The sequence below is a fragment of the Marmota monax genome, unplaced genomic scaffold, assembly GCF_021218885.2.
Source record: "Marmota monax isolate L192 unplaced genomic scaffold, Marmota_monax_Labrador192_F-V1.1 WCK01_AAM20220418_F8-fsc00042, whole genome shotgun sequence".
Lineage (NCBI taxonomy): Eukaryota > Metazoa > Chordata > Mammalia > Rodentia > Sciuridae > Marmota > Marmota monax.
The window spans coordinates 14,697,942-14,725,706 of NW_026693008.1; the positions used below are offsets into that span (position 1 = coordinate 14,697,942).

A 27,765-nucleotide genomic window follows, 5' to 3' on the forward strand; every position below is an offset into this window, starting at 1 on the left:
TGTCCATCCCTCAGCATCCTAAAGAGTAAGAGTATGCCTGGCACCACAATTCATTCATCAGTCTCAACATTCAGTGAACCTGGCTCTGGGCTGGGCACTTGGATGCAAAGATGTGTGAGCTTTTCTGTCCCAGGAGAGGCCAGGCCAGGGGATGGGGAGAATGGCCACATGGCTCCCCACCAGATAGAAGCTCATGCAGGCATGGAGGAGGGAGGGAAGGAAGGAAGTGATGGCTTGCCCCTCCATCCTCTCTGGATAAAGCGCACACCCCTCTGGAGCCAGCCCGCCCCGGCAGACCTGCCCGCCTCACTCTCGTCCTCCTCCAGGCCACCACTGTGCCTGCCAGCCAGGGGGAGGGACAGGCGTTACTGGCCGGCTGGAGATGTTGTTTTCCTCTTTGTCTTACACACAATGCCCCAGAAAAACATTTTGCTGATATGTAATTAGGCCAACATAATAGAGTCTAAGAGAGCAGTCATCTCATTTTCCACAACTTTGGCTTTCAAAATGTTCAAAGAGAATAAAAAGAAAAAAGCTTAGTTCTTAGATGTAGAAAAGGGGGCAGATGAAAATACATGTAGCATGTAGAAAGCTTTAGTTCCAAGACTCCTTGCCCACCCCTGCTGGTGAATTCACATCTTTGCTTGATTTACTGCACCACACGCATAGGGCAGCTCACTCCATAGCATTTTAGGAACTCGACAGGATAATGGATAATAGTTTGGGTAATAGTTATTATTTGAAGTACATTGTTTACAAAAATGGTCTCAATTACGACCTCCCTGAAAAGGCCACTTTACAATGTTACTGGACAGCTTCTTGCATAAAGACCATTTCTCCACCTCTAGAATCCTGGAATCTTGGAACTTGCTCTGACAAAAAGGATCTGGCAGATGAGATGATGGGAGTTCTGAACCCAGGCCTCAGGGGACCTTGCTGCATCTGCCTGCTCTCAGAGACCTTGCTCCTGCCATGAGGACAAGCCCAGGCTAGCCCATCGGGTGATGCCAGACACATGGCCCAGACCATCAGCAAACATGTGGGAGATGCCACCTTGGATCCGCCCACCAGCCACCAGACAACCGCTATGTGTGAGTCTTGCTGAGATCGGTGGAGACTCACCCATATGAACAAGATCCCAGCTAACCACCATTTTTTTTTTTTTTTTTTTTGTAGTAGAGATTTAACCCAGGGGAGCTTTACTACTGAGCCACATCCCCATTCCTTTTTGAGACAGGGTCTCACTAAGTTGCTGAGGCTCTTGAACTTAAGATCCTCTTGCCTCTGCCTCCCAAGTTGCTACGACTGCAGGCATGTGCCACCACACCCAGCCTCCCTTGCTATTTTAAATCACTGTGCTTTGGGGGTGCTTTACTACATGACAGAAGCTAACCTGTATCTTATTCTAGGGAGAGCCAACTAACCAAGCCAACCTTTAAGAGGAAAATCTTTGTGGAAGTCACCTTGATAATGGAACACACAGACCTGAGTGGAGAGCAGCAGGAGGTTAAGGGAATAATTCTATAAAACAGGCCCACTGTGTGACCGCACATGCTTCCTTTTCTAAGAAGCAATTTGCCTACACCTCTGCCTGCCTTAAGTGGCTAGAATATGTCACATTCCTCAGTAAATGAGGAGAAATGAAGGAGAAATTTAGGCCTGAAATAATGTCATTAAGAGAACACAAGATGCCCTGAAGGATAGACTTTTGTGACCCTTTCCACAGACCAGATCCCGGAACTCAAGGAGATAAGGATAATTCTACCTAACCATAAAATCTAAGAATTTATGGTTAAGAATTCAATTAGAACCAGTCAGCATGGGCCAAAGAGACCTAGAGTTGTCATGTCAGTGGGAACTTGAAAGTCTGATGTCATCCTGCTGTCAGTCAAAATTCAAGAGGTAGACCTGGGCTGGACTCCCTGGAAGCTTCTCTGAGAACCCCACTAAAACTGGAAGGCAGCAGAGACACCTTGAGTGTCTTCTTTTCCCCTTTCTCATCCCTCCTACTAAACTCATTGCCTGTTACTCTGGGAAACATGCCTCAAATCTTTCTGACCCGACTGCAAGAAGGAGGGCCTACACACTGCCTCAGTTCCCCAGAATGTCCTAGCCATTTAACAGCCTTATTTGATTTAAGAGAAATAAATAACATACCTACCCTTGGAAGGGACTCGGCATTGCCAATTTTTCACCATTCTTGATGCTGGCACACCTAGCCTTCACTTCCTCCATGCCAGACACATGGTGACCTTGCATTACCTCTGGAAGCCTCATGTCTAATGGATGGTAACCCACCATGAGGCCCAGCAGTGCCATCAGCCTACCCTGAGAGCAAGAGATAAAAACCCAGCGTCCTAGCTTAAGAAGCTGCTGCCCTAGCTTCTCTGAAAGCGCCATGCCAAACTGGCAGGAAAACCAAACCTGCACGTGTAAGATAACAGAGCCCTGGATTCTGGGACACACTGGTGATCTGCTTCTGGAATGCGTGGTTTCCTTGAAGTCATATACTTGGAAAGCAAGTAGGGCAATGAAGTGAAGGGATGGGGGGTGGGAGACTGACTGCTGTACCTGTCATCAGAGCTGGTTGCAGGCACACACCTGTGTGGAAGAGGCAGGCGCCAGCGAAGGGTCCCAGGTTTCAGGAAAGGAAAGGCTGGATGTTTGGAGGTCAAGAGGGTGGTGGCTGGGGCAGACTCCAGCCATCGGTAGGGACAGATGCTGTGGTTCTGTGTGTAAACAGTTCAGCAACTCAAAGCTGTTAGATCCTGCAAGCCACTCACTCAGACAGGGCTGGGAGCCTCCCAGAGCTGACACCTTACATACTGCATAGGGGTGGGGGCAGCTTTGTTTGATGACAATTAAACAAGAAACATTTTCTCCATCCAGAGACTTGCCAAGTCCCTCCCACTTGCTTTGATGAGTGGGAGGAAATTAGACTTTCTGGGAGTCAATGAGATTTATCACTTCATTACTCTCTCTTTAGACAACAGGAGAGGGATAGTTTTCACCTTTCTAATTTTTCACCTTCTCTGCTAGCTAGGAAAGAAAAAGGAATGGGGGTGAAAAAGAAGTTTCCTTAAGTATACAATTAAAAATATTTATTTTGGAGGGGAGGGGTGGGAAAGCAAACCAGAAACTGTTACGTAGTCACCTTTGGCAGTAGATCCTGACAGCTTACCAATAATCATAAAATGGAAATCCAGAAGATGTCTTTGAATAAAGGTTAGTTCAAAATCTTAAGAAGGAAATGGAAGTGAAAGGGTTGTTCCACTTAACAAGGGACAGAGCCACACAAAGTACCTGTGTTTTTTCTCACCCTTTCTCCACCTGGTATTCTTGAGGTGCCACATTCCTAATCAGCGTCAGAGCAATCACAAATTGGTCAATATTCTCTTTGTGGTGACCCAACTGTCAGCATCTTGTTGCTATGGTTACCACCAATCTAACTCAACCCTTCCTCCTGCTCCCCTCTCCTCAAACCAAATTACACTGTGCTAATCCCACAGCATGTCCTCCAAAGCCCCTGCTCCTGGTAAGTGCACGTCTATTAGGGCTTCTGAGGCACCGGGAACCTCCAGCTGGAATATACAGCCTTCAGGACATGTCAGACCCCTGATTGTAAATGACCCCCCACTGCCACGAGCCCAGCAATCTACCTCCCACTCTCTCCAGCTCCCAGCTCTGACAGGGATAAATCCACCAGAGCCTGTAACAGATGCACTGCTGGGTTCCCATCAGCATCTGGACTGTGACCTGGCAAAGGACAAGCTAATGAAGAAAAAAACCAAAGTCGAGAAAATTAAAATGGTCTCAGAGTTTGGACCGATCTAGAAAATCCTCCTCCAGCCCTCCTGCCCTACCATTTAGCACATCAATCATGCCTAGCATTTGTGTTCTATTTATTCCTATCTCCTGCCCAGGAGCTCAGTCTTCCCGAAGGCAAGCAGTTTATCATGTTCCCAATAAATCCACGCCCCGACTTAGGGAAGCGTCTGCTCAATAATTAGCTGAATAAATAATTATTAGTTGACTAATTAGATGAATAATGAATGCACTGATCCTAGCATTTTGAGGGTAGGTTCTGCCACCATGTCTTGTCTTCTCAAAGTCTTATCAAAGTTCTCGCAAATCACTTCTACCAAGGTTTGTGTTTGTTCCTGGAAATCTGAATTTATCTGCCACAATGCTGCATTACCATTTTTCTGGGCATCTGTAGATGGAAGTAGGAAGTATATGTACACAAGAAAATTACAAGCAGAGAGTCACATGCTGGTCACCAAGCACCAAGGCCACTGGGCATTTTCATAAACACAAGTTATAAAACTGGCTACACACAAATTCATCCCTTCCCTGCTTCTGAGTCACTGACTGCACTAACAGGAGGTAACATCTATTTCTGCAACTTGTCTCTCAACTTGGTTTTGTGACTTTCTTTAATCAAAGAGACAATAACAAATGAGAAACAAACTGAGGCATGAAATAAGCTAGCACCTTGGGGCTTGCCTGTTTGCTGCTCTTGAGAACACCCTGTGACTTCATCCTGTGACGAATCCCAGGCCAGTCTATGGGTATTAAGTTACATGTGGCTCTGGTGCCCTAGCCAATAGCCAGTCAAGTGCCAGACACAAGTGAGGCCATGCTAGATCATCCAGACCTCAGCTGACAGGAGAACCCAGCAGAGAGCAGCCAACCTGCCCTAGAGAAGAATTTCCTAGCCGACAAAAAGAATCATGAGTCAAATCAATGATTATTGGAAGCCACTAAGTTTAGAATGGTTATTATACAACAAAAACTGATTAAGTCTAGAAAACAAAATATTCAGCAAACATTTAATAAGATACAAGTCTACGTGGTTCTCTCAAAGTAACTGTCTACTTATCAGAAGGTGACTGAAGAATTCTATGGCCCTAATAGATTTTTAAATAGGATGATGCTTTTGTGCAAATTGACTGAAGAATTCTATGGCCCTAATAGATTTTTAAATAGGATGATGCTTTTGTGCAAATTCTTACCTCTCGCTTTCTTGCCCAAACCCTTTTCTCAACAATATCAAGAATTTTCAAGGTGAAATTGAAGGTAAAATTTGTTTCCATGGGATAAAAGTTCACTATAGTAGTTTTAAAAAGTAAGGCCCTCTCTGCTACCATGGTAATCCTAGCTACTGGTGTGGCTGAGGCAGGAGGACTGCAAGTTTGAAGCCAGCCTGGGCAACTATAGTGAGGACCCTGTCTCCAAAAAACAAAACAAAACAAAACAGGCAGTGGTGCTGCTGAGGATGTAGCTTGGTGACATAGTACCCTTGGGTGCAACCCCCAGTACCACATAAAATGAAATGAAATAAAAAGTAAGGACCACAAGAGAACTAGACGGCAAGCCATAAACTGAGACAAAATATTTGCAAAAGACATATTAAGGACTATACAAATAACTCTCAAGATTGAACATGATAAAACAATAATCCAATTAAAAATGGGCAAAAGATCTGAACAGACACCTTACCAACGTAGATATCTATTGATGGTGAGTTAGCATGTGAAAAGATGCTCAACATATGTCATTAGGAAAATGCAAATTGAAACAACACACCTATTATGTGGCCAAAATCCAAGACATTAATACCAAATACAGACTAGGGTATTGAGCAACAGGAACTCCCACACATTGCTAGTGAGAATGCAAAATAGTATATCCACTTTGGAAGATAGTTTATCAGTTTCTTACAAAACGAAATATACTCTTACCATATAACCCAGCAATCACACTCCCTGGAATTTACACAAATGAGTTGAAAACATTTGTCCACACAGAAGCCTGTACTAAGATGTTTATATTAGCTTTATTCATAACAGTCAAAACTTGGAAGCAACCAAGATGTCCTTCAGGAGATAAATGGATAAACCATGGAAATCCAGACCACGGAAAATAATTCGTCACTAAAAAGAAATGAGCTATCAATCCATGAAAGACATGGAGGAAACCTAAGTCTATGTTACTAAGTGAAAGAAGCCAATCTGATAAGGGTATTTACTGTACAATTCCAACTCTGGAAAAGATGGAGCTATGGAGATAATAAGATGATCAGTAATGCACATTATAGGCACAGTGGCACACGCCTATAATCCCAGCAGCTCGGGAGGCTGAAGCAGGAGGATCGCCAGCCTCAGCAAAAGTGAGGCACTAAGCAACTCAGTGAGATCCTCTCTAAATTAAATACAAAATAGGGCTGCAGATGTGGCTCAGTGGTCAAGCACCCCTGAGTTGAATCCCTGGCACTCCTCGTCTAACCCCGCCCCCTCCCCAAAAAAAAGACGATCAGTAGGTTCCAGGGATAGGGGTGGGGAGGAGGGATGAATAGGTAGACTGCACAGGGATTTTAGGGCAGTGAAAATTCTGATAAATGAGGGTGGATCCATGCCATTATACATTTGTTAAAACCCTCAGAATAGAGCTGGAGACATAGTAAGTGGAAGTGCACTTACTTAGTATGTGTGAGGCCCTGGGTTCAATACCCAACACTACTCAAAAACAAATAAACAACAATAAAAACCCTCCTACAACCAATGGAATACACAACACCAAGAGTAAACTCTAACATAAGCTATGACTCATGGTTATCACTGACCGTCCAATGTAGGTTCACCTGTTTTAACAAATGTACACCATGGTGTGGGTGGTGGATGCTGGGAGAGGCTACACTTGTGTGGGCAGAGGAAACACAGGAATTCTCTGTAGTTTCAAGTTCAGTTCAATTTTGTCGTGAACCCAAAGCTGCTCTAAAGTATAACGCTGATTTTTTAAAAAAGCAAGGATTTTTAAATCAAAACTGATAATGAACTACAATGATAAAGGATGTCCATGATTTATAGGGGCAAGAAAACTAAAGACACTGAAAATCCACCAGTGATAAACTAGTTAAATAACACAATTGTTCATCAACGGGAGTTTTTTATGGCCATGACAAATGATGAAGTAAAAGCCTACATAATGACACAGAAACATTTTCAGAATATACCATTGCATACAAAATTTATAGTAGTATTAAAGGTATGATCCCATTTTTTTTTAAAAAAAAGGGTATAACCATAGAGAAAATATACACAGGAAAGATATACACCAGGATATGTGGCTGTCTTCTCCGTGATGATGAGATTAAGACTATTTTTCCTTTTTCTTATTTGTATTTTTAACATTATCTTTGATGACCAGTTGTCACTTTTTTCAACTGCTTTATGGATATAACTGAAATATCCTAAAATTCACCTGTGTGATGTCTACAATTATACACTTGGTATTATATTTACAGAACTGTGAAAAAGTCACCACAATCTAAGTTTAGAACATTTTCTGCCTGTACCTGCTAGCAGCCGTTCTCCACTCCCCTACTATCCTCAGACAACCACTAACCTACTTTCTGTCTCCATAGATTTGCCCAATCTGGACATTGCATATAAATGGACTCGTATAATGTGATCTTCTGCAACTGGATTCTTTAACTTGGGCAAATGTTCAAGATTCATCTATGATGTAGCAAGTATTAGCATTTTATTCTTTTTCATGCCATATAATATTCCATTATAAGGTACCACATTTTATTTATTCATCACAAATGAACATTTTGGGTGCTTCCACTTGGGGGTATTATGAATAAAGCTGCTATAAACATTGACCTACAGGTCTTCACTTGGACATGTTTTCACTTTCCTTGGATATAGGCCTAGGAGTGAAACTGAATAGTTACATGATAACCATATTCAACATTTTGAGTAACTGTCCACTTAATACTTTTGTAAAAAGAAAGTTTAAAATTAAAACATAAAACCTCTTGAGCCTTCTTAGGTCTAATCTGCCATGGGATATAAGCAGAGAGAATACCTTCTTCAACCTCGGCCAGAGTGTGTTTCAGAAACCCCTTAAAGAGAACATGAATTTAAAAGCAATGGATCAACCATGCATCCAGACTTATTAAAGCTGGAAGGCATGAGGTGGTCCTGCAGTCCAGTGGTTCTTGGGCCTGACTGAAATTTTTTATACACAAATCCCCAGTCCCCACTTGCATACCTACTGACTCAGGATCTCCAGTGGGGACAGGGAGACTTGGGGATGCATGTTTTCAACAAGCCCATGGTGAAGCTTGAGGATTGACATGGTTTGGGAACCACTGCTCTAGCCCTTCCTGCCCACCTGAATCTTACCAGTATCTGGGAGTTGACAACCCCAGGCTCCAGCCACTGCTGATGAGTTCCACATTCACTCTTTGGTTGAACCTAGTTTCTCTGTCAAAGTCAACAGGAATAGAATCTATACCTTTTATTGCAAGTCAGCCCTTCAAAGATACAAAGTCAGCTACCTGGCTGCCCTTGCTTTTTCCTCCTCTAAAATAAGTATGCCCAGTGGTTTTCAACCACTTCCAGGCACATCTTCCACCCATCTGTCCATGCTTTTCATCAAACATGGCGGTCATGGTAGAGCACGAGACTCCAAGACAGTAAGTCCGCCACAGACTGAAGAACACGGGGATCGGTACCTCCTGTGTACATTTTCAGAAATATGACCAAAACTACCTTTTCGAAGCAACCTCGCTCAATAATTATTTCAGCCAATATTTGTTAAAAACCTCTTACACAAAGGGAAACTACCAGTTTGGCACAGCCCAGAGCATCTGGAGGGGAGTAGCAGGTACATTCTTGCATTAAACTTTTTCATTAAAACTGCTGTCAAATCAGATATTGCCCATTCTGTATTATTTATTCTTTTCATTTAAATGAAATTGATTTTTTTATACTTAAATGTGTCCTTATTACATTTTATTGGACTCGTTTTAGGTCCAACATTCAAAAACTAACAGATAATGAGATTGGAAAGGGTTTAAGAAGCACAGTAGGCCACCCCCCTGCCCCCCCCCCCACAAAAGGCATCTAGATCAGTCATTTTCAGGTTTCTTGGTTTTTTTTTTTTCGGTTTTTTTTTTAAGTAGTGGGATGCTTTCCACAGCATCAACTATCATCTTAGGCACCCAACATGTAAAAACAGATAAATTCAGCTGAGTGTGGTGTTGCAGGCCTGTAATCCCAGCTGCTTGGGAGGCTGAGGTAGAACGATTGCAAGTTTGAGGCTAGTCTGAACAATTTAGGGAGACGGGATAAAGTTAAGTTGTACAGCAGCCCAGGCTCAATCCCCAATACCACAAAAACAAAACCAGATAAATTTAGAAAAAGCAGCTCTGGTTGACACTGACATGTGTGCATTATCCAGAGCCTTCTCCAACCCTCATCACAAATGTGCCTTTGACCTTCTCCCACCTATGTCCAACTGGAATGCTTCTTTATATCCAAGAGCATTATTTAGATTCTCATGGCCACCCAGGATATCCCGTGGCCTCCTATCTTGGGTCTCTGGCAGGAATATTTTCTAGACTTCAGCACAAGACCCAGAATGACATCATAGGCTCCACGAACAAAGATCTTCCTCTAGTTAAAGCACGCCTTTGCTGAACATAGACTCTCAACTAGTCATACTCCACACACAGCCCCTAACTTTTAATTTAGGTTTATTAAAATTCTTGGCCAAGTGAATATAAGAAGAACCTATTCTACTGCATGGTATTAACTAGATAACTATAAGAACACCCAACCCTTTAGGTTCACTGATACATCAGTTCTCTCTGGAGAACCATTTGCTCTGTCTTCACCTTGGCTCTTAAACTGCCTATGCACTTGAGAAGTTATTATAGGGGGCCTGCATTAGTCCATTTTCTATTGCTATAACAAAATACCTGAGGCTGGGTACTTTATAAAAAGATTTATTTAGCTCAGTTTTGGAGCCTGACTATCCAAGATCAGAGAACTTCATTTGTTCAACCTCTAGTGAGGGCCCCCTGGGCTGGTCACAACATGGCAGAGAATCAAAGGAAACTGGTTGCTTGCAGACAGAGTCAAGCATGTGGGAAAGCTTCACTTTAAAATTACCTGCTTCCACAAGAACTTACTCTGAGTAAGTTCCCTTCCAAGGGCAATGTCTCCCTTACCTAATTACCTTACACTAGGTCTACCTCTTAAATATTCTCAACGCCAGCACACTGGGGACCAAGCTTCCAGTACATGAACCTTTTGGGGACAAATCACATCCAAGCCACAGCAAGCCCCCATGGAAAGCCTGAGAAGAAATGTTCAGCCCCTCTGAACAAAGACCAGCTCCTAGCTCCCATCAGCAAGGAAACAAGGATCTCAACCTGAAACCACAAGGAATGGAATTTGCCCACATACTGGAGTGAGCTTGGATGTGAAATTTACCCCAAAGCCTCCAATCAGGAGCCCTGACCTGGAGATGCCCAATTTTGACCTTGTAAGACACTCAGTAGGACTGGGGAGAGCACTTGCCTAGCATGTGCACGACCCTGAGTTTAATACCTAGAACAACCACCACTACCACAACCAAAAGCCCTAACTTGAAGACCCTGTAAAATAATAAATGTATATGTATAAATGTTTTATAGAAAAATCTCCCACTCTCTTAAGCTCAAACACACGGGGAAAACACAAAGATCAAGCCCTTCTTATCACCATGTTAATAGTTAATCTTGTGTGTCAACTTGTTAGAAATGCCTAGATATCTTATTAAACATTATTTCTAGGTGTCTATGAGGGTGTTTCTGGAATAGACTAGCATTTAAATTGGTAGTGTGAGTGAAGCAGATGGCCCTCCCCAGTGTGGGTGGGGACCCGAGAATAGGAAGGCTGAGGAAGGTGGCATTCCCTCTGCCTGCCTGAGCTGGGGCGGTCTTCTCCCCTAGATGCTACTGGCTCTCAGAGCTTGGGACCTGGCCTGGGACCTTCCCCACCTACCTATAGCTCTCAGACCTTTAAACTACGCCACTGGCTTCTCTTGGTCTACAGCTTTCAGACTGCAAGATAGCCTCCATAACTGCATGAGCCAAAGCCTTTTTTTGAGGTGGGGGGCATGCCTGTAATCCCAGTAGCTAGGGAGGCTGAGGCAGGAGGATCGCAAGTTCAAAGCCAGTCTCCACAAAAGCAAGGGGCTAAGCAACTCAGTGAGACCCTGTCTCTAAATAAAATACAAAATAAGGCTGGGGATGTGGCTAAGTGCTCAAGCACCCCCAAGTTTAATCCCAAGTACCTCTCCAAAACAAAGCCTTCTAATAAATACCCTACATGTCGGAGAGACAGAGCGCACACATGTACGTGTGTGTATATGTGTGTGTGTATAACCACACACACAATCACCCATTGGTCCTGCCCTTCTGCAGAGCCCCGACTCATACAACCCTTCTTACATGGCATTCGCTGAATGTTTTAAGCATACTATTTTTCAACACTGCCCTTGTCAAAGGATTTAAAACCATGGTCACTTCTTCCATCCTCTCTTCCTTTACAAAAAGACTCTGCATTCACTTTACCCCACGATCTTCACCAGAGCAGACACTTCCTCTCCACTCTCATCCACTTTACAAGTACCTGTGATTTAGGGGCTTACACCACCCTAAAGTATGACACCAAAGAGAAATCACTGATTGGTATGGAAAGGCCGGGGAGGGAGGTGTCATTTTTCGCAAGGGCACTCTTTCCACTGAGTTAACAGGAACGAATCCTTTCTGCCGGAATTTCCTCCACATATCATGTGTCACAGTTGCTGACACACAGTAGGAACTCAGTATTTACTTGTAAAATAAAAATTTTAAAAGGTCTAACTTGCTCTTATTTGGACAAGAAGCAGACTACGGATATCAGAATGGAGTTTATGGAAGAAAAAAAGTGCAAATAGAGATTAAAAGTTAAAATTCTTCCTTTTTGTTATTTCCTTATGTAAGCTCCCAACAAGTCCAGTCTTCCAAGTACCTGTAGGAGAATCCTTTGCTTTTCTGTTCCCACTCAGTGGCAAATACTGTTGGCAACCAGAGCCAATAGCTTCTGGATACCCAAGGCCCCCTTCCCAGCTGACACACCCTCTCCAGCCCCAGGTGACTCAGCCTTGGCCAAGGGAAACTCAGCTGAGGCTTCTGGGAAAGATTCTTACTTGCCAATAAGAATGGACACGTAGCAGGAAAACACTGCTTCTGTTCTTTACAGTGGTCATTATGTTCACCTGTGACATCTGGATCTGCTGCAGCCACAGTATGACTAGGATCATGAGGAGTGTGCTGGCAGAGAAGCTGAGGACCGGTATGCAGAAAGGTCACAGTACCCGGGTCCCTTAGGATATCCTTAAGCTGCTGGAATAAAGCTCACTCTGCAACCACCTTGCCTTCTTCCAAATTATCCTGTTCTGTGAGAGGAGGTGAAAAATACCCACTGCCTGAGCCATTTTTAGTTGGGACGACTGCCCTTGTTCTATGGCCTTGGCACCTCTCCCCAAGGCCTTTTTCCAATTCTGATCCATCTCTTCAAACCACATGATTTCAGGAGCAGTTATCCTGATGCATTACACTGAGCAAATCCCCACCCTGGCTCCCTTTAGCCCGCTGCTAGAAGTCCAGGACCTTTCCACCACCACTAAGTTCTCTCCAACTCTTCGCAAGCAAACATGCTGTCAAGAACACCCTCCAGAACATCCTTGGAGAAGGGTCCTGAGGGTCGCACCAATTTCCCAGGGCTGCTCTTAACACCAACTTGGTGGCTCACAACAGTAGAAATTTATTCTCACCATTCTGGAGAACAGAAGTCCAAAAGAATTATCACTGGGCCCAAATCAAGGTCTTAACAGGCCTATGCTCCCTCTGGAAGCTCTGGGGAGAATCCACTCCTTGCTTCTTCCAGTTTCTAGGGCTGCCAGCATTCCCTGGCTTGTGGGTGCATTGCTGTCTTCTGCAAGGCCAGCATCTTGTCCCCTGTGTATGCAAAATCTCCCTCTGCCTATATGGATATATGTGATTACATTTAGGAACTATCCAGATGACGTCCCATCTCAAGATCCTGAATTTTAGGGCCCATCCAGATAATCTCCCATCTCAAAACCTCAAAGATCCTTTTTCCAAATACGGTAACATTTACAGGTTTCAGGGATTAGGACCCCATATCTTTGGAGGGCATTATCCAGCCTGTTGTGTACCCACTCAGTTTTACTCCTACATAATCTTCCACCCAATACCAACACCACCCTCTCAGGAAGCCAGAGGCCTAGCCATCATCTCTTGAGTCCTGCCCCTGCAACACAACATTTAGGGACCCTGAAGCCAAGTGGCTGCTACCAAGGAGGCAGAAGGTAACTTCTGGATGAAAACTATAAGACTGCTGTCCAGGGCTCTACTCCCTCAGCATAGGACCAAGACTCTGGTCAGAAATCAGGACTTGACTTGATTTTGTGGGATATTTTTTTTTTTTTTGGAAAGGGGTGGTGTCACTATTTTTAAATATGATCTTTGTCATTTTGAGAAGACAAATGACTTACTTAGGGAACAAAGATTATGCAAACTAAATTTTCCTCTGTGGAGTTTCTAATAGCTATAAAGTCCTGAAGGCCCTTTTTGGAGACAAGAAGAAAAAGGCTTTTAAAAGCTCAAACATTCAGTTCAATATGGCTCCATGGCAAGAACCACTGGAAGAGAAGCTGGTTCCAGGTGGAAGTGTCCCCCTATAGTAAAAGTCAGAAACTAAGGAAACCTCTGACTGTAGAGGTTGGCGAGTGTGGACTTACAAGGACAGAAGGAGTTACCTGACCCTCCAGGAACAGTGACACAGTGCAGCAAGCCCACAGAGGAGGAAGGTTAAGGGGGAATGAGGTCAGGGGCACAGGACTATATATATTCGTGCCCACAGGGACTTTTGAAGATGAGGTTCAAAGCACAGTGTATAAGGAAAAAGAACACTGAAGATGAAAAAAGTGCAATTATTTAACTCCTATTTTACTTTTTCTTCTACAGGGAGACAAATAAAACCAAGGTCTAGGACTGGGGGTGCTGTGGATAGAGCACTTGCCTAGTATGCATGAGACCCCAAGTTGGACACCCAGCACTGCAAAACAGGTGGATAAATTCTAAGAGACTTTTGTCAAGTATTTTCCCCCCATGAATGGCCTTTAGCTAATCGTATCTGTGTTAGAGTTCTCCCAAGAAACAAAACCAATAGGATATCTATATCTCTATTCATAATAGTTGTCTATAGAAACTTATTCTGAAGAATTGGCTCACATGATTGTAGGGGCTGGCAAGTCTCCACGTTTGAAGGAAAGGTTGATAGGTTGGAAATTCCAGCAGGACTTGATATTGCAATCTTTTTGAGTCTAAAGGCAGTGCTGGAAACAGAATTCCTTCCTCTTCTGGGGACCTCAGTCTTTTCTGTTAAGGACTATCAACTGATTTGACAAGGCCTTCCCACATCATGAAGTGTCATCTGCTTTAGCCTTTTAATGGTGTGAATGTTAAATCATATCTAAAAATACCTTCCCAACAACATCTAGACTGGTGTTTAATCAAACAGCCAAAGTGGCACATAAAATTAACCATCACCGTATCATTGTGCAACTTTTTTCTCTTAACATTTTATGGAAGTCCTTCTGTGTCAGTTTAAGGTGAATGACCTCATGCATAATAATGTACCTCCCTTTATTTAGCCATTCCCCTACCAATGGACATGTATGTCATTTCCTTTGTTGCTGTACATACTGTTGAGATAATATCCTCATGTGTACATTCTTGTGAATAAATGCATTTGTTTCTCTAGGAGAGATTAACACGAGACCTGGAGCTACTAAATCGTGGGAGAGGTGGGAATTTTAAAAATGTAATAGAGGTTGGTGCTCTGTCTTCCAAAGCGGACCTGATGTTTTTAAAGGGGTCCAGCCTGGAGATTGTAAGGAAAGGGTGCTCAGCTGTACTATCTACAGCACACTGGCCTGTCACCCTCAAGGCCAGGGGGGACACACCAGGACAGGATAAAAGTCAAAGCACTGAGAGCTGCTGGAACAGATGTGAGGTGCTGCAGAGGACCACCCTCGCCGCCCCCTGCCGTGATGTGCTCTGGGGCCAGAAGAGATGGAGTTGCTGCCTGGGAGAGGCTTGTGCCTCCATTCCTGGCCCTTTCATGGGAATGATTATCCATAGAAAAACCACCTGAATGACTCACAGGGAAAAGGCAGAGAACTGCAGACTCTGGCACTTAAGACTATGATCTCAAAGCCAAAATAATTATCTTGGAGAACTATGGCAATGAAAAAAAAACTGCCAGATGGCTTAAAGAGAACAAATATTGGCTCCTTCGTCAAGAGCAGAAGGAGGTGCATTCTAGACACCCTAGAAATGGATGTGTTTTTTTTTCCTAGAAAATTCTAGTGTGTCTGTGCAATTTGTAAATCAATGGATGTGTAACTGATGTGAATCTGCAATCTGTGTATGGGGTGAAGGTGGGAGTTCATAACCCACTAGAATCAAAGTGTGGAATATGATATGTCAAGAAATTTGTAATGTTTTGAACAACCCACAATAAAAAATTAAAAAAAAAAAAAAAAAAAAGAAAATTCTAGTGTGGATTCTTAAAAGAGATGGTTGGGAGTCCCTGGAATCAAAATTGATCCCCAGAACCCAGCAGAAGCTCACTTAGAACAGGTGAGGCCCAACATCTACTGCACAGGATTAACGGACAGAGCAGATTTCAGTTACAGCAAAACAGCCTCCCATGAGACCCTCAGGGATAAATGAGAAAGTATACAGTAGATCCAAAGGGCCACCTGAGAGGATTACAGAAGGATTAGGTTATATATAGGGACTGGAGGAGAGACCTCTACATCATGCCAAGGGGCTGTGACCTTGATCTAGTCTGCTCAATGCTCATACCACATGGGAACCACATTATACGTGAAACTTCAGAGAAGCCAAAACTAGGATGATCCTCCAAGTCCAGTATGATATAACCATGACTACAAATGTCTCAACAGACTAGAAAGTGAGCAGAAGCCAATAGAATGAGATGAACAACAGAGAGAACTGAGGATGGAGAAGATCTGCCTTCCTCGTACCTCACAGGACCAAATATGTCTTCTTAGAGGCCGTCATGGGCATCCGCGAGCCATGTGCCTCTTCGGGTGGACTAGCAGAAGTCCATGTCCAGATCAGGAGGTCAGGGCCTCACAGACAGCAGCTGCTCTCCAGCACACCCATCACGCCCCTCTGCCATCACCAACGGAGCACACTGGGTGGGTGTCACATGTTCCCAGGACTATTTAAGTCAGACCCAGAACCATCATTACACATCTTAATTTATCTAGAATGATAAACTCCGAGTGCACAAAAAGATACTTCTCAGAAAACCATATTGGGTCCTTCACAGAGACTGAACAAAGGACAGCCAGTTAAAAATGACTAACTATGGCTGAGCATGGTGGTACATGCCTGTAATCCCAGTAGATCAGGAGGCTGAGGCAGGAGGATCACGAGTTCAAAGCCAGCCTCAGCAAAAGCAAAGCACTAAACAACTCAGTGAGACTCCGTCTCTAAATAAAATATAAAATAGGGCTGGGGATGTGGCTCAGTGGTCAAATGCCCCCGAATTAAATCTTGGCACCAAAAAAAAAAAAGACCAATTATGGAGACCACACTGGCTTGTCACATGCCTGTAATCCTAGCAACTCAGGAGGCAGAGACAGTAAATTCAAGACCAGACTCTTGGCAACTGAGCAAAATAAAAAGAGCTGTGGCCTGAGCTCAGTGGTAAAATGCCCATGGATTCAATCCTTAGTGCTGGGGGGGTGGGGAAGACAACTGTGATTGAATTAGAGTCAGGGGAGGGGATGTTGGAAAAGACTAGAAACAAATTAAGACAATGGATTCTGCACTCAGATCCCTTTCCTATACTTTCAAGAAACGAATGCTGCTTGTTGTTGGTAGCACACCTTAAGTAAGGTTTATACAAGACAGGTGAAGTGAAATTCCAATCAGCAGACCCAGAATTCAAAATGAATGTGGATGTGAGTTTACATATTTTGTATTTTAAAAAAAAAAAAAAAAAAAAAAAAAACGTGTTAGGTGCAAACATGATCTTAGGTTCTCCGTCTCTGGCCTCTTCAGTGAGTTAACCAGCTGCATACCGATTGCATCTGCTAACATCCGCAGCCTTATGTTCTTTTATGGCACCAAATGTCACAAGGAGCACTAGTAAACTAGAAACACATTCCAGGGAGAGGGACGATGATGGAGAAAGATCCATGTTCAGGACACCTGGAGGTATCTACAGACTCCAGGGGGCTGTATAGTCCAGGTACAACATTCAAAGAAGAGGACTTCTGTGTGTCTGTCTTGCTCTTTACCTGTCCGTCTCTGCAGTCCTTCCCCTTTCCATTCAAAGAATTACCATTCCTGCTTACACTCCAGATTGTAAAATCAAAGAAAGTCCACAAAATACCTACAGAACGCCCTGTGGATGGACTGTTACTTTCCTCACAAATGCTTTTAAATTTGAAGCTGTGGGCTTGCAACTGAGAAAAATGCAGTCATTTGTATTTGTCGGCACATGTGCATTAGCCCAGCCTTCTCTGTTTTTAGAATAAATGAAGGCAGTAGAGGTAGAGGATCTGTCTCACTGATGATATCAGGAGACTGATAAAAAGTGCTGTTTACCAGGGGCTTACTCTGTGCCAGGTTCTAAATAGTTTCTCCTTTAATTTTCATCAGCTTTGAGATTTTGTTACTAGTATCTCCATTTATAAAACTGAAAAAAAAAAATTGGAAAAACAGGGATTGGTTTGCTTTTCCTACCTACACTCAATTGCTCAGCTGGGAATTGGAGGGCCAGGATGCTGTCCCTGGCCAGACTCCAGAATCTACACCCTCATCTCAACATGCTGCACATCTGCAGAGCCCAGAAGAGCCAGGTCGGCCTTCTGGTGAAACGGTGTGCGCGCTCATGGTGCGTAAGGAGGGAAGCCAGGGTGGAGTGGCAGGGCTGGAACAGCACCCCTGCAAACAGAGCTGGGGTACAAGCACAGAAATAATGAGGCAGGAAAGGGGCAGAGCAGTTCCAGTTGTGGGAAAAGAGTTGGTCAGAGTGTTTTGTGGTCAGAGCCCAGGAGGTTAGGTCGGGGAGGACAGTGGTTGCCAGAAAAACAGGGTCAACTATAAGCCAAAAGGGACCTGCCCAGGGATTAAACAGGAAAGAGCTTTCCCAAAGGTCAAAAGGGTGGGGAAGAGAGGAAGTAGCTGGATTCTGGCAGTGGAAGCTGTTAGAGATGGAGAATATCCACATGGCCTGGAGAGGGCTGTCTGTGGGGTTGGGGGAGTGGGTGTGACAGCCTCTTCAAAGAGCTGAGCCATAGGCAAAACTGTCCCCAAGTGAACACTGCTCACTGTACTGGTAAATAAGCTCTAAATACTAAATTCCTCCAAGGCTGGAATTTTTAAAGTGTGGTTCCTAGACGAGCAACATCAGCTCACTTGACCAGGTACTGGAAATGCAGATTCTTGGCCCATCAGACCCACAACTATAGATGGAATGTTTTGTGCTTCCCACCCCCACCAATTTGCATGTTGAACCTCTGAGCCCCAGAGGGCAGATGAGGCCTCTAAAGAAGTAAAATGAAATAATAAAGGTGGGCCCCTGATCCTATGGGATTGGTGTCCTCATAGAGAGACAGACATCAGAGGGCTCATGCACTCTGCTCACCAGAAACCAAACCCTGGTAAAAACCTGATCCTAGACTTTCCAGATTCCAGAACTAGAAATCTGAGAAGAAATTTTTGTTATGTAAGCCACTTAGTCTGTGGTATTTTGTTCTGGCAGTGGAAGCTGCCAGAAGACTAAGATACCTACTAGATACCCTAGAAGACTAAGATACCTACTCAAGAGGAAACTCTGAGGTTAGAACCCAGATATCTATGTTTTAAAAAGCTCTGCAGGTGATTTTGACACAAAATCAATTTTGAGAACTAGTCTACCCATGGGCTGACTTAAAAGATCTGCAGCCCAATTGGGGAAGCATTTACTGGAATGCCCTAGAGAACAGAGATGGGTATTTCCAGGCCAATGCACAGATTATCAGTGAATACAGGGGTGGAGGGGTCTTTTACTAGACAGGAAGTGATCTATGAGCCGAGTCCACACCAGCTACAGGAGAAAGAGACACCCATAAACCACAGGTAGTCTGCTCTGAGGAATCCCCTCCTTGTGCCCTTGGAAGATGGCAATCTCAGAGGCTGGTGCTGCTGCTAATGGGGGCTGAGGTATGCTTCTGCTGTGGGAAATTCAGGGCTGCTTCAGAGAACAAAGGGAAGAGCAGGTCTGAAGACTTGTGCAGAGAAAAACCAGTGAACAACAATATAAAAGCCACTGATCTGTTATTACTATTATAAAAATTAATAAACACCAGGTGTGGTGGTGAATGCCTGAAATCCCAGCAGTTCAGGAGGCTGAGGCAGGAGGATTGCGAGTTCAAAAGCCAGCCTCAGCAAAAGCAAGGCACTAAGCAACTCAGTGAGACCCTGACTCTAAATAAAATACAAAACAGGGCTGAAGAGGTGGCTCAGTGGTGGAGTGCCCCTGAGTTCAATCCCCAGTCCCTCCAACCTCCCACTAACATTAATAGAATCTTTTTCTGCTTAATTGGCAGCCTTTGAATCATAGTGGTGAAAGGTGATGAAATAAAAGCCTATCCAGTGTATCTGGTAAAAGTTATAACTGGCTCTCCAAAGCGGGGCAAAAATATATACTATATATTATATATTTACACATACACAAACACACACACACACACACACACACAGATTTCCATGGTGTAAATACTTCCACCATGGTCAATTTCAAATCTGGAACCTGATGTCACTCAATGTGGAGTTTGGGAGAGAGGCACAGAACCCACTTTGATGACTAGTAAATGCCACCAAGCCAACTATAGATCTTTAAAACCTGATTTCCAAGGATTCCTGGGAAAACACCTGCATTTGTGAAGGGGAGATCAGCTCCTGAAACCAATATCAAAGAGATGAGGAAACCAAATGAGACGTCAAAATGAAAAAAGTTCAAACATCTGACAGAAAAAGTTGACAAGCAATGGAAATCAACCTACAATTCCAGAAAACAATTGTGAATACACATTAATCTTTCCTAATCAAATATCTTAACCATAGAAGTGATCTCTTTTTCTATTACAAAGATAACTATCTCCTTATTTTAGTTTGTAACCTCAATTCCCTCCCACAAATATTTTATGTACAGATGGATGGCCCAGACTGACAGTGGTTTGACCTTTTCAAACAATGGCACAAAAAGTGATATACATTCAATAAAAACCATACATCAGATTTTGAATATGCTCCTTCCCCAGGCCAGTGATAGGCAGGACAATACTCTGAGCTGCAGGGGGGAGCAGCTCCCAGTCAGCCACACAATCATTAGGAGAAACAACTAGGGCTCCACGGTGTGCAGTTACTAAGGTAGGGTGCTCAGTAGGCTAGGTGTATCAAAAGCATTTTTGACTTAAAATATTTTCGATTTCAGATGTGTTTATGATTACCCCATCATAAGTCAGAGCACATCCAAGTTCACCTTTACTCCAGTTATTCACCAAGGTTGCAGTTTCAAAGCGGGAGAAAGGTAAATAAGTGACCTCTCTTCCCCTCATGCCTGTCATCAAATAAGGCATGACCACAGATGTCGTGAGCCAGCCACGGGCTGTGTATATGAGCTATGCGCATTTGAGCATATGAGGGAACCAGACTGACTGACTGGGCTTTGCTGTGTATGTGTGCCCTTCCTCTTGCTCTGCCTATGATCCCCACACAGCACCTGAGATGGGTGTGGCTTTCCAAGATGTCAATCTGCTGACCACAAGACACTACCAAGCAACCCCCTGAAACCCAAACCCTTACCTTAACTTGGGTAGAACTTTCTAGAGTGTCTTCCCCCCAATAAATAGGGTTTCAGGTGTGCTCCCTTCTCTTTTGCCTGCCTCTCTGGTCTCCCTTGTGGGAGCTGAGGTCAAGAAGCCATCACTGAACCCCCCCAAAATGTATTTTCTGTCTCTGTGGTTATTTAGTAGCCAGACCAATTCACCTGGAGTGACCCTGACTGATTCAGTCGTGTGTCACAGCACACAGACCTCTGCAGAGAGTCCTTCTAGACACTGGTTCTTAATGGAGTGAGTATCAGAATCTCCTGGAAAGTTTTTCAAAACACAGGAGTGTTTCTGGTTCAGTAGGTCTGAGGTTGGGCCTGAGAATCTGAATTTCTAACAACTTTCCAGGTGGTGGTGATGCAGCTGGCCCTGGGACCACACTTTGGGAACTGCAGTTTTAGACGAGCACTATCACCAAGTCACCTTTCTTGAGAAAACCACAAAGCCCCTCCCTAAGCAGCCACATGCAGATGACAAGGAGCTCCACACTCATTCCCATGGCCTGACAATTACTTCTATACACACACATTCCTGGGTACACCCATGCATAACTTCTGTTGCTGAGCAAACCAGATGCTGAGGTCTGCAGGCCACTGGACAAAAAGCTTGGTCCTGTTTTAATCAGGCCCTTGAGCCACTCATCCTCCTACTCTACTGTATTTTATATCCCCACCCATGGCCTTCATCCTACCACCAGCTGGATGAATAGCACCTGTGCCAGTGGAGAAAGTGCAGGAGCCTAGGAGGTTGCATGTCCCGCCCACACTGGGCTCTGCATACCAGACTGGGCCTCACTTCCTCTGCACTCCACTTCCAGTTAGGGACATGGAGGCTGGAGAGAGCCTGGGGCACAAAGGTCTCATGAGAGTAACTGGTGGAGCCCAGCTTATCACCTGGTTTCTGTTTTCCCTTGCAACATACACCCTAAGGACTTCTGGCCCCTCCACTAATGGATGCTATGGACCTCACAATGCCCATTTTTGATTAGTCCAGTTTCTCTGCATACTCACGGTTGGCATACTTATAAGCACTTATTCCCCATCACTGCTGGAAAGTAGGCATGGTCCCAGAAGCCCAGCTTCTCATTTCACACCTGCTGGGAACTGCTATGGCTTAAAGGTTGAGTAGCAGTTTGCCCTGGGGGCATCTTACTTCCACCCACCAACCAGGCCAGAGATAGCCTCCAGGCTTCGAGCATGGCAAATACAACCTGTGTGGCCAGCACTAGCTGCCTGGGGGTCCCATGTGCCCCACAAAGAGCTACATCCACCTCTGTCTCACTCTGGCCTGGAGAGCCCTTGAGACAGTGTCAACCCTGGGCCCTGCCAGGACATTCAGAAATCAGTCCTCCATGCCTTTACATCCCAGATGCTGTATGCACAAGAGCCTGGTTTACCACCTCTGTGCTTCCTAGTTGGAGAAAGGTCAGCGAATCTTAGAAGTCAGCCAGCTCCTTCAGCGCACCAGAGGACCATGGCCAGAGGAATTCCTCTGCCCATAGCCTTTTGATGGCCCTGTGGTTCATCATTTCTCAAACACATAATGCAGCACTTGCTGCATAAACCTTGGGTGTAGGACTTTATTTCTCTGTGCCTCAGTTTCCTAACTGTGAAACCAGGCAATCACAGCACAATACTTATAGGTTTATGGTGAAGATTGAGCCAGCTCCTGGGCAGAAGTCTCTTCTAAGGATGGCTGGCAGAGGGAGGCCAGGGGCTCTAGCTCCATGAACAATATTACTCTTATTATTACAGAGGCCACAAAATACACGCTTGCCTCATTATGTCACTTATGTCACTTAGAGTTTTCAGTGATATGCAAATTAATGAAAGACGACTCTTTCCACCCCAGGGTCTGGCACATGCAGCATAGTTATTTTTTTCACAAAGGGAATTGTGGAACCTACCCCTAAGGGGGTTGGGGAGGCCTGGGAGGATACTAAGGGGGTCCTCCTAAGTTTACCCAGGTGAACTCCCTTTCAGAAGACAGCCACAGCTGAGCAGCAGCCCCATGGTCAGTCGGTCAGTTGTGGAATGGAGCAAGCAGATAAAATAATCTCTGCCCAAACAAAAGAAGCGCCCACTGCCAACCCCACACTTACTTCCAGGACTGTCCATTGTTCAACAACAATAGCATCATAGCCCTGTATGGTTTTGCTATCTTCTGTGGAAACAGCTTCAAAGATGAATACTCCATCTGTCAAGCCGTGTAAGGAATCTGTGGAAAGAAAAAAAAAAAAAAAAACAAAAACAGGGGGGCTGTGTAAGCCGTCTGTGGCAGAAGCTTTACAAGCAGCAAAATTTTCACTGCATTCATTAATAATCCCAATCAGAACATCTTTTCAGCATGTTAATTAAAGAAGGCACACACAGCCATAGAGTCTAGCCCCATCAGAATGAATGAGACTAATTTACCTCGCAGTTTTGAATAATATCCTTGATTTTATGAGCCCACATTTCATTGTTAGCAATCACCATTGATTTCACTCGTTTACCTTCCTTTTCACGCTCCAGCGTCAGGAAGCGCTGGGGAGAACTTATCCAGGGTAAAACACAGCCATTTAGAGGCAGTTTTTAGAAGAAAACTATATTTAGGTGAGAAGGATTTTTTTTTTTTTTTTTTTTAAGGAGGGGTAGATGAAACAAGATCTGAGCCTGTCAGGAGCCTTCGGGAAGTGCTGATTCTAGGAGGCTCACGTGATGTGGCTGCTGTACCCACGACATTTCAGGCAATTCTTGTCAAGAGGTGGAATCGGGCAGGGTGGGGAGGAGGAGTTTCCAAATGACTGACCATTGAAAACGTTTCCTTGGGCAATTGCTCTAATCAATGTGTTGGGTTCCAAGTTCTGTACAATTCAACAACCACACATTAAATATACAGGGATGGTTGTGGGCAATGGGGATATAAAGAAAAATAGAACAGGATCCTGTCCCTGCTGAGGATCCAAAGGGGGGCCACACACATACACCAGATATCTCTCTTAGCACCCTCACCCAGGGTGTGCACCCTGGTCCATGTGAGGACACAGCAAGATGGTGGCTGCTTGCAAGCCAGGAAGAGAGCCCTCACCAGAAACCAACCCTGCAACTTTGATGGTGGGCTTCCAGCCTCCAGTAATGGGAGAATATAAACATGGATTTACTATTTAAGCCACCTGGTCTGTGGTATTTCACTATGGTAACTCTAGCAGACTAATACAAATACAGAACCTTTTTCAATGATATACTATTTTCAAAGGACAATTTTTAATAGGAGAAATGCACATTAACATGAACATTTTTTCATAGGGAACGGAGAGAAATTCAGAAAGCCCCCTGAATCACACTGGAATTCCTGGAACTGTTCGTATATTCAGAAGTCTCACACACAAAAATGACAAATGTGAACACATAACTATCTGTAGCTTATTTTCCCCACAGACTCCTATAAACAAAATTTAAAAGTCATCAACATGAGAAAATCATTTACAAGTGTAACAAAAATAAAAGGTGAAGCTTAATATTCTTCATATACAAAGAGTTTATGAATCAATAATTAAAATACTAGAAATGGGCAAAAACATGAACAATTATTTAATTCTTTCTCCATAACCAGCAAATATTGAGGGAAAATAAAACCTCAAGCTTTTTTTTTTTTTTTTTTTTTTAAATCAGATCAGCAAATTTTGAAAAGAGAATTCTCACTACGAGTAGAGTTACAGGAAAGTTTACAGGGTTTAAGGGAATTTTGACTATTCCATTTTTTTTTTTTTAGAGGGCAGTTTAATAATGTCCAAAGTGCCTGCCTTGACAGGCTAAAATTCTACCTCTTTTAGCCTGTCCTAGGCAATATCCACCAGTGCCATCAAATAATTATCTACAAGCATTTCTTATAAAATTACTTAAGAAAAATCTAAATGTTCAATAATCCAAATAGTCAACCATAGAAAAATAGCTGAATAAATCAGATTTCCAAACACTGTAGTGTTACCCCGCAAAATATCATGGGAATTTAATGATTCAAGAGAATGCTTCATGTACAATATTATAAAAGGAAAGAAAACAGAATATAGAACTGAAGTATGAGCTTGATACAGCTCTTTTTTTGTGTTTCAAATGTAAATTTTGGGGGCTGGGGTTGTGGCTCAGTGGTAGTGTGCTCACCTAGCATACATGAGGCACTGGGTTCGATTCTCAGCACCACATAAAAATAAAGACATTAAAGTCCATCAACAACTAAAAGAAAATTTTTTAAAAAATGTGAATTTTTATGTTAAAAATGTCCTGACAAATAAACTTTAAGGACATAAGTAAAATCCTAGAAGCAGGTGTGAGTGGTGGAATTAGGTATATAATTTGAATTTTCTTGTTTATCCTCCTTTGCAAGGCTAATTAAGAGTCAATACAGGTGTAACACAGGTAAATGGACAGCACACCTATGTGGCTCTGGAAAGCAGAAAGAGACTCCAAAAAACTGTAGAAACAATGGGGACACAATCTAAGTGGAGAGGACCTTCTTAGAGTTAAGTCTAGAAATGGAAAATTGGGCCTAGAAGGGTAAGCAATGTGTTCCTGGAAACACTCAAGCTCACCCCGAGTGACCTTTGGCTACTCACTGGATCATTCTGACACCTCCTGACCACCATTATGTGCCGAGCACTCTGGGTCACTAGAGATCCCCTAAGCAGCAAGACAGAGCCTATCTTGCAGTGGAGGAGGGAGACAAGAGCAAAATGTCAAAAGTGACAAATGCTATAGAAATAGTAAGCTATGAAGAGAGCCAAGGTGGAGGCGGTGCTGGTGGCTATTTTTGAAAGGGGTGATAAGGTTAGAGCTTTCCACTTTGAGTAGAGATAGAAATGAATTAACAAAGTATGTGGGTATGGATCTGCAGGGCTCGAGAGTACCAGGAAGAGGAGGGAGCAGCCTGCACATAAATGCAGACAGTGAAAGGCAGCCAAAGACCAGACAAACTACAGAATCATGAGGGACATCAACACTGAAATGACTGATGGGGAGAACAGCCAATGAAGGGTTTATCCACATGGCTTGGTTGGCCAATGGGATGCTAACAGGTGAGAGGCAAGAAATGCACATGTGTGGTTGAGCTTGATCTCCCATGTCTCTGCTACCACTTTAGAAACCAGCTAGTTCCTAAAAGATAAAAGACATGTGAAGCAGAGCTACCCCAATGGTGCCAGCTTAGATTAGCCGACCTGCAGACCTGTGAGCTCATCTGGGATCATCAGGGCTGCCAACAAAGCAGCTCCAGCCAACCAGAAAATCCAATGGAATAAACTACTATTCTCTACACCAGTGAGCTCTGAAATGGTCTGTTACACAGCATTATTATGGCAATAGCTGACTGATACAGTGCCCAACCTACATGAGACCCGTGTACTCTGCTCAGCCTGGGGGACAAGGATAGTCTTTATTCCAGAACACAGAATTCTGAACAGCCTAATAAACCATGGGTGTTTCCTGGAGCAATGAAGCTTTATCCAGATAATAACACAACCTGGTAAGATAATGCTCCATTTCCAGTAAAATCCCTGTGGGTAAAGCAATGTCATGTACTAGTTTCTTTTTTCCTATTCTGAGAATGTTATTCAACAGCCTTGACAAGTGCTAAGCTTGCCTCTTTCATCTGCTTCACAGAATAGATTCCCCCCAGTGTTAGTTCACTGAACTCCTAGGATGTTTTATGTAGGTGACCCGGGAGAAAGAGCCACTCCTCAGATGACCGTAACACAAGTATCTCAGATCCAGAACAAACAGCTTTGTTAAACCCTCAGCAATGTTCCAGAGGTAGAGGCTCTGTCATAGCAGGGTTCCCCAAATAAACCCCTTTGAACAAAGCATCCCAGTCCTGACCTGGGGATGTCTGGGACCAGAACACACTCAGTAATTCCTTTGAGATCATATCAACCTAGCACATATTTCCTTGAGGCTTCTACACTAACGTGTTATAGCCAGCCCCTCTATATCTATCTGCAGGTTCCACAGCCATGGATTTGACCAACCATGGATCAAGTTTAAAAAGGCTGTAATGAACAAGTATACACGTTCTCCTTGTCATAATTCCCTAAACAATAAAACAACTATTTATCTCACACACACATTATTTACTATAAGGAATCCAGGGATGACTTAAAGTACATAGGAAGATATATGTAGATTATCAGCCATTTTATAGAAGGCACTGAGCATCCATCCACAAATTTTAGCATCTGAGGGGTGGTCCTAGAACCAATCATCTGTAGATACCAAGGGATGACAGTAATCTAATCTCCAAAGCCTCTACACCCACACATCTCCTCAATAGAGGAACTCAAGTCCCCTAGGCATGCCTACCATGTGCTTTAAGTACTAAAGTGCTCATTTCAACAAAAACAGCATAACAGGCTTTAGCCTGCCAACAGCAGAGTGCAGCAAAGTTGGGACCAGGAGAAGGAAGGGGTCACTTGAAGCCCATCCAGATTTCCTGCCTAGCTTCCCCTCCTTCCTCCCAAGTTCTGGGCCTGGGAGGGGGGCTGTGAAAAATCCTCATTCACCATCCACCCATGTACTGCCTGTCTCCCACCCCTCTATCAGGGCTCTGCTCTCCAAAACGCTGATTCACCTGCTTGGCTACCATGCGAGTTCAGAACAGCTGTCAAAATTTGGTCATCTGTAACAGCAAAAAAGTCAATGAACCACAGAGAGCAGACAGCCAGGCTTTTAAAGAGCCCCTTGTTTTGACGGCCCTGTCCACTCCCCATGTCCTCATTACCTTCACGGCTCAGCCTCCCTGAAATGTGCACCCAGTTGGGTATAAATAGGTCTATCTTAGAGCGAAGCCTCCCAATGTAGAAAGGTTAAACTGCCCTCCGCCTATGGAAAACATTCCATTATCACTGCATTTTTTATTAAACTAAAGATGCTTCCCTACTGTGCACAAAAAGCTATTTGCCCT

General features: G+C 43.8%; 1 protein-coding gene across 1 annotated transcript in view; it reads right to left on the minus strand.

Annotated features, from left to right (window-relative positions):
• Rftn1 (raftlin, lipid raft linker 1) overlaps positions 1–27,765 on the minus strand; it is a 199,665-nt gene that overhangs the window by 15,979 nt on the left and 155,921 nt on the right. Inside the window, exon 7 of the mRNA XM_046453000.2 lies at positions 22,934–23,049. Within this exon, the coding sequence (XP_046308956.1) occupies positions 22,934–23,049 (116 nt within the window). The remainder of the gene's footprint in view (positions 1–22,933; positions 23,050–27,765) is intronic.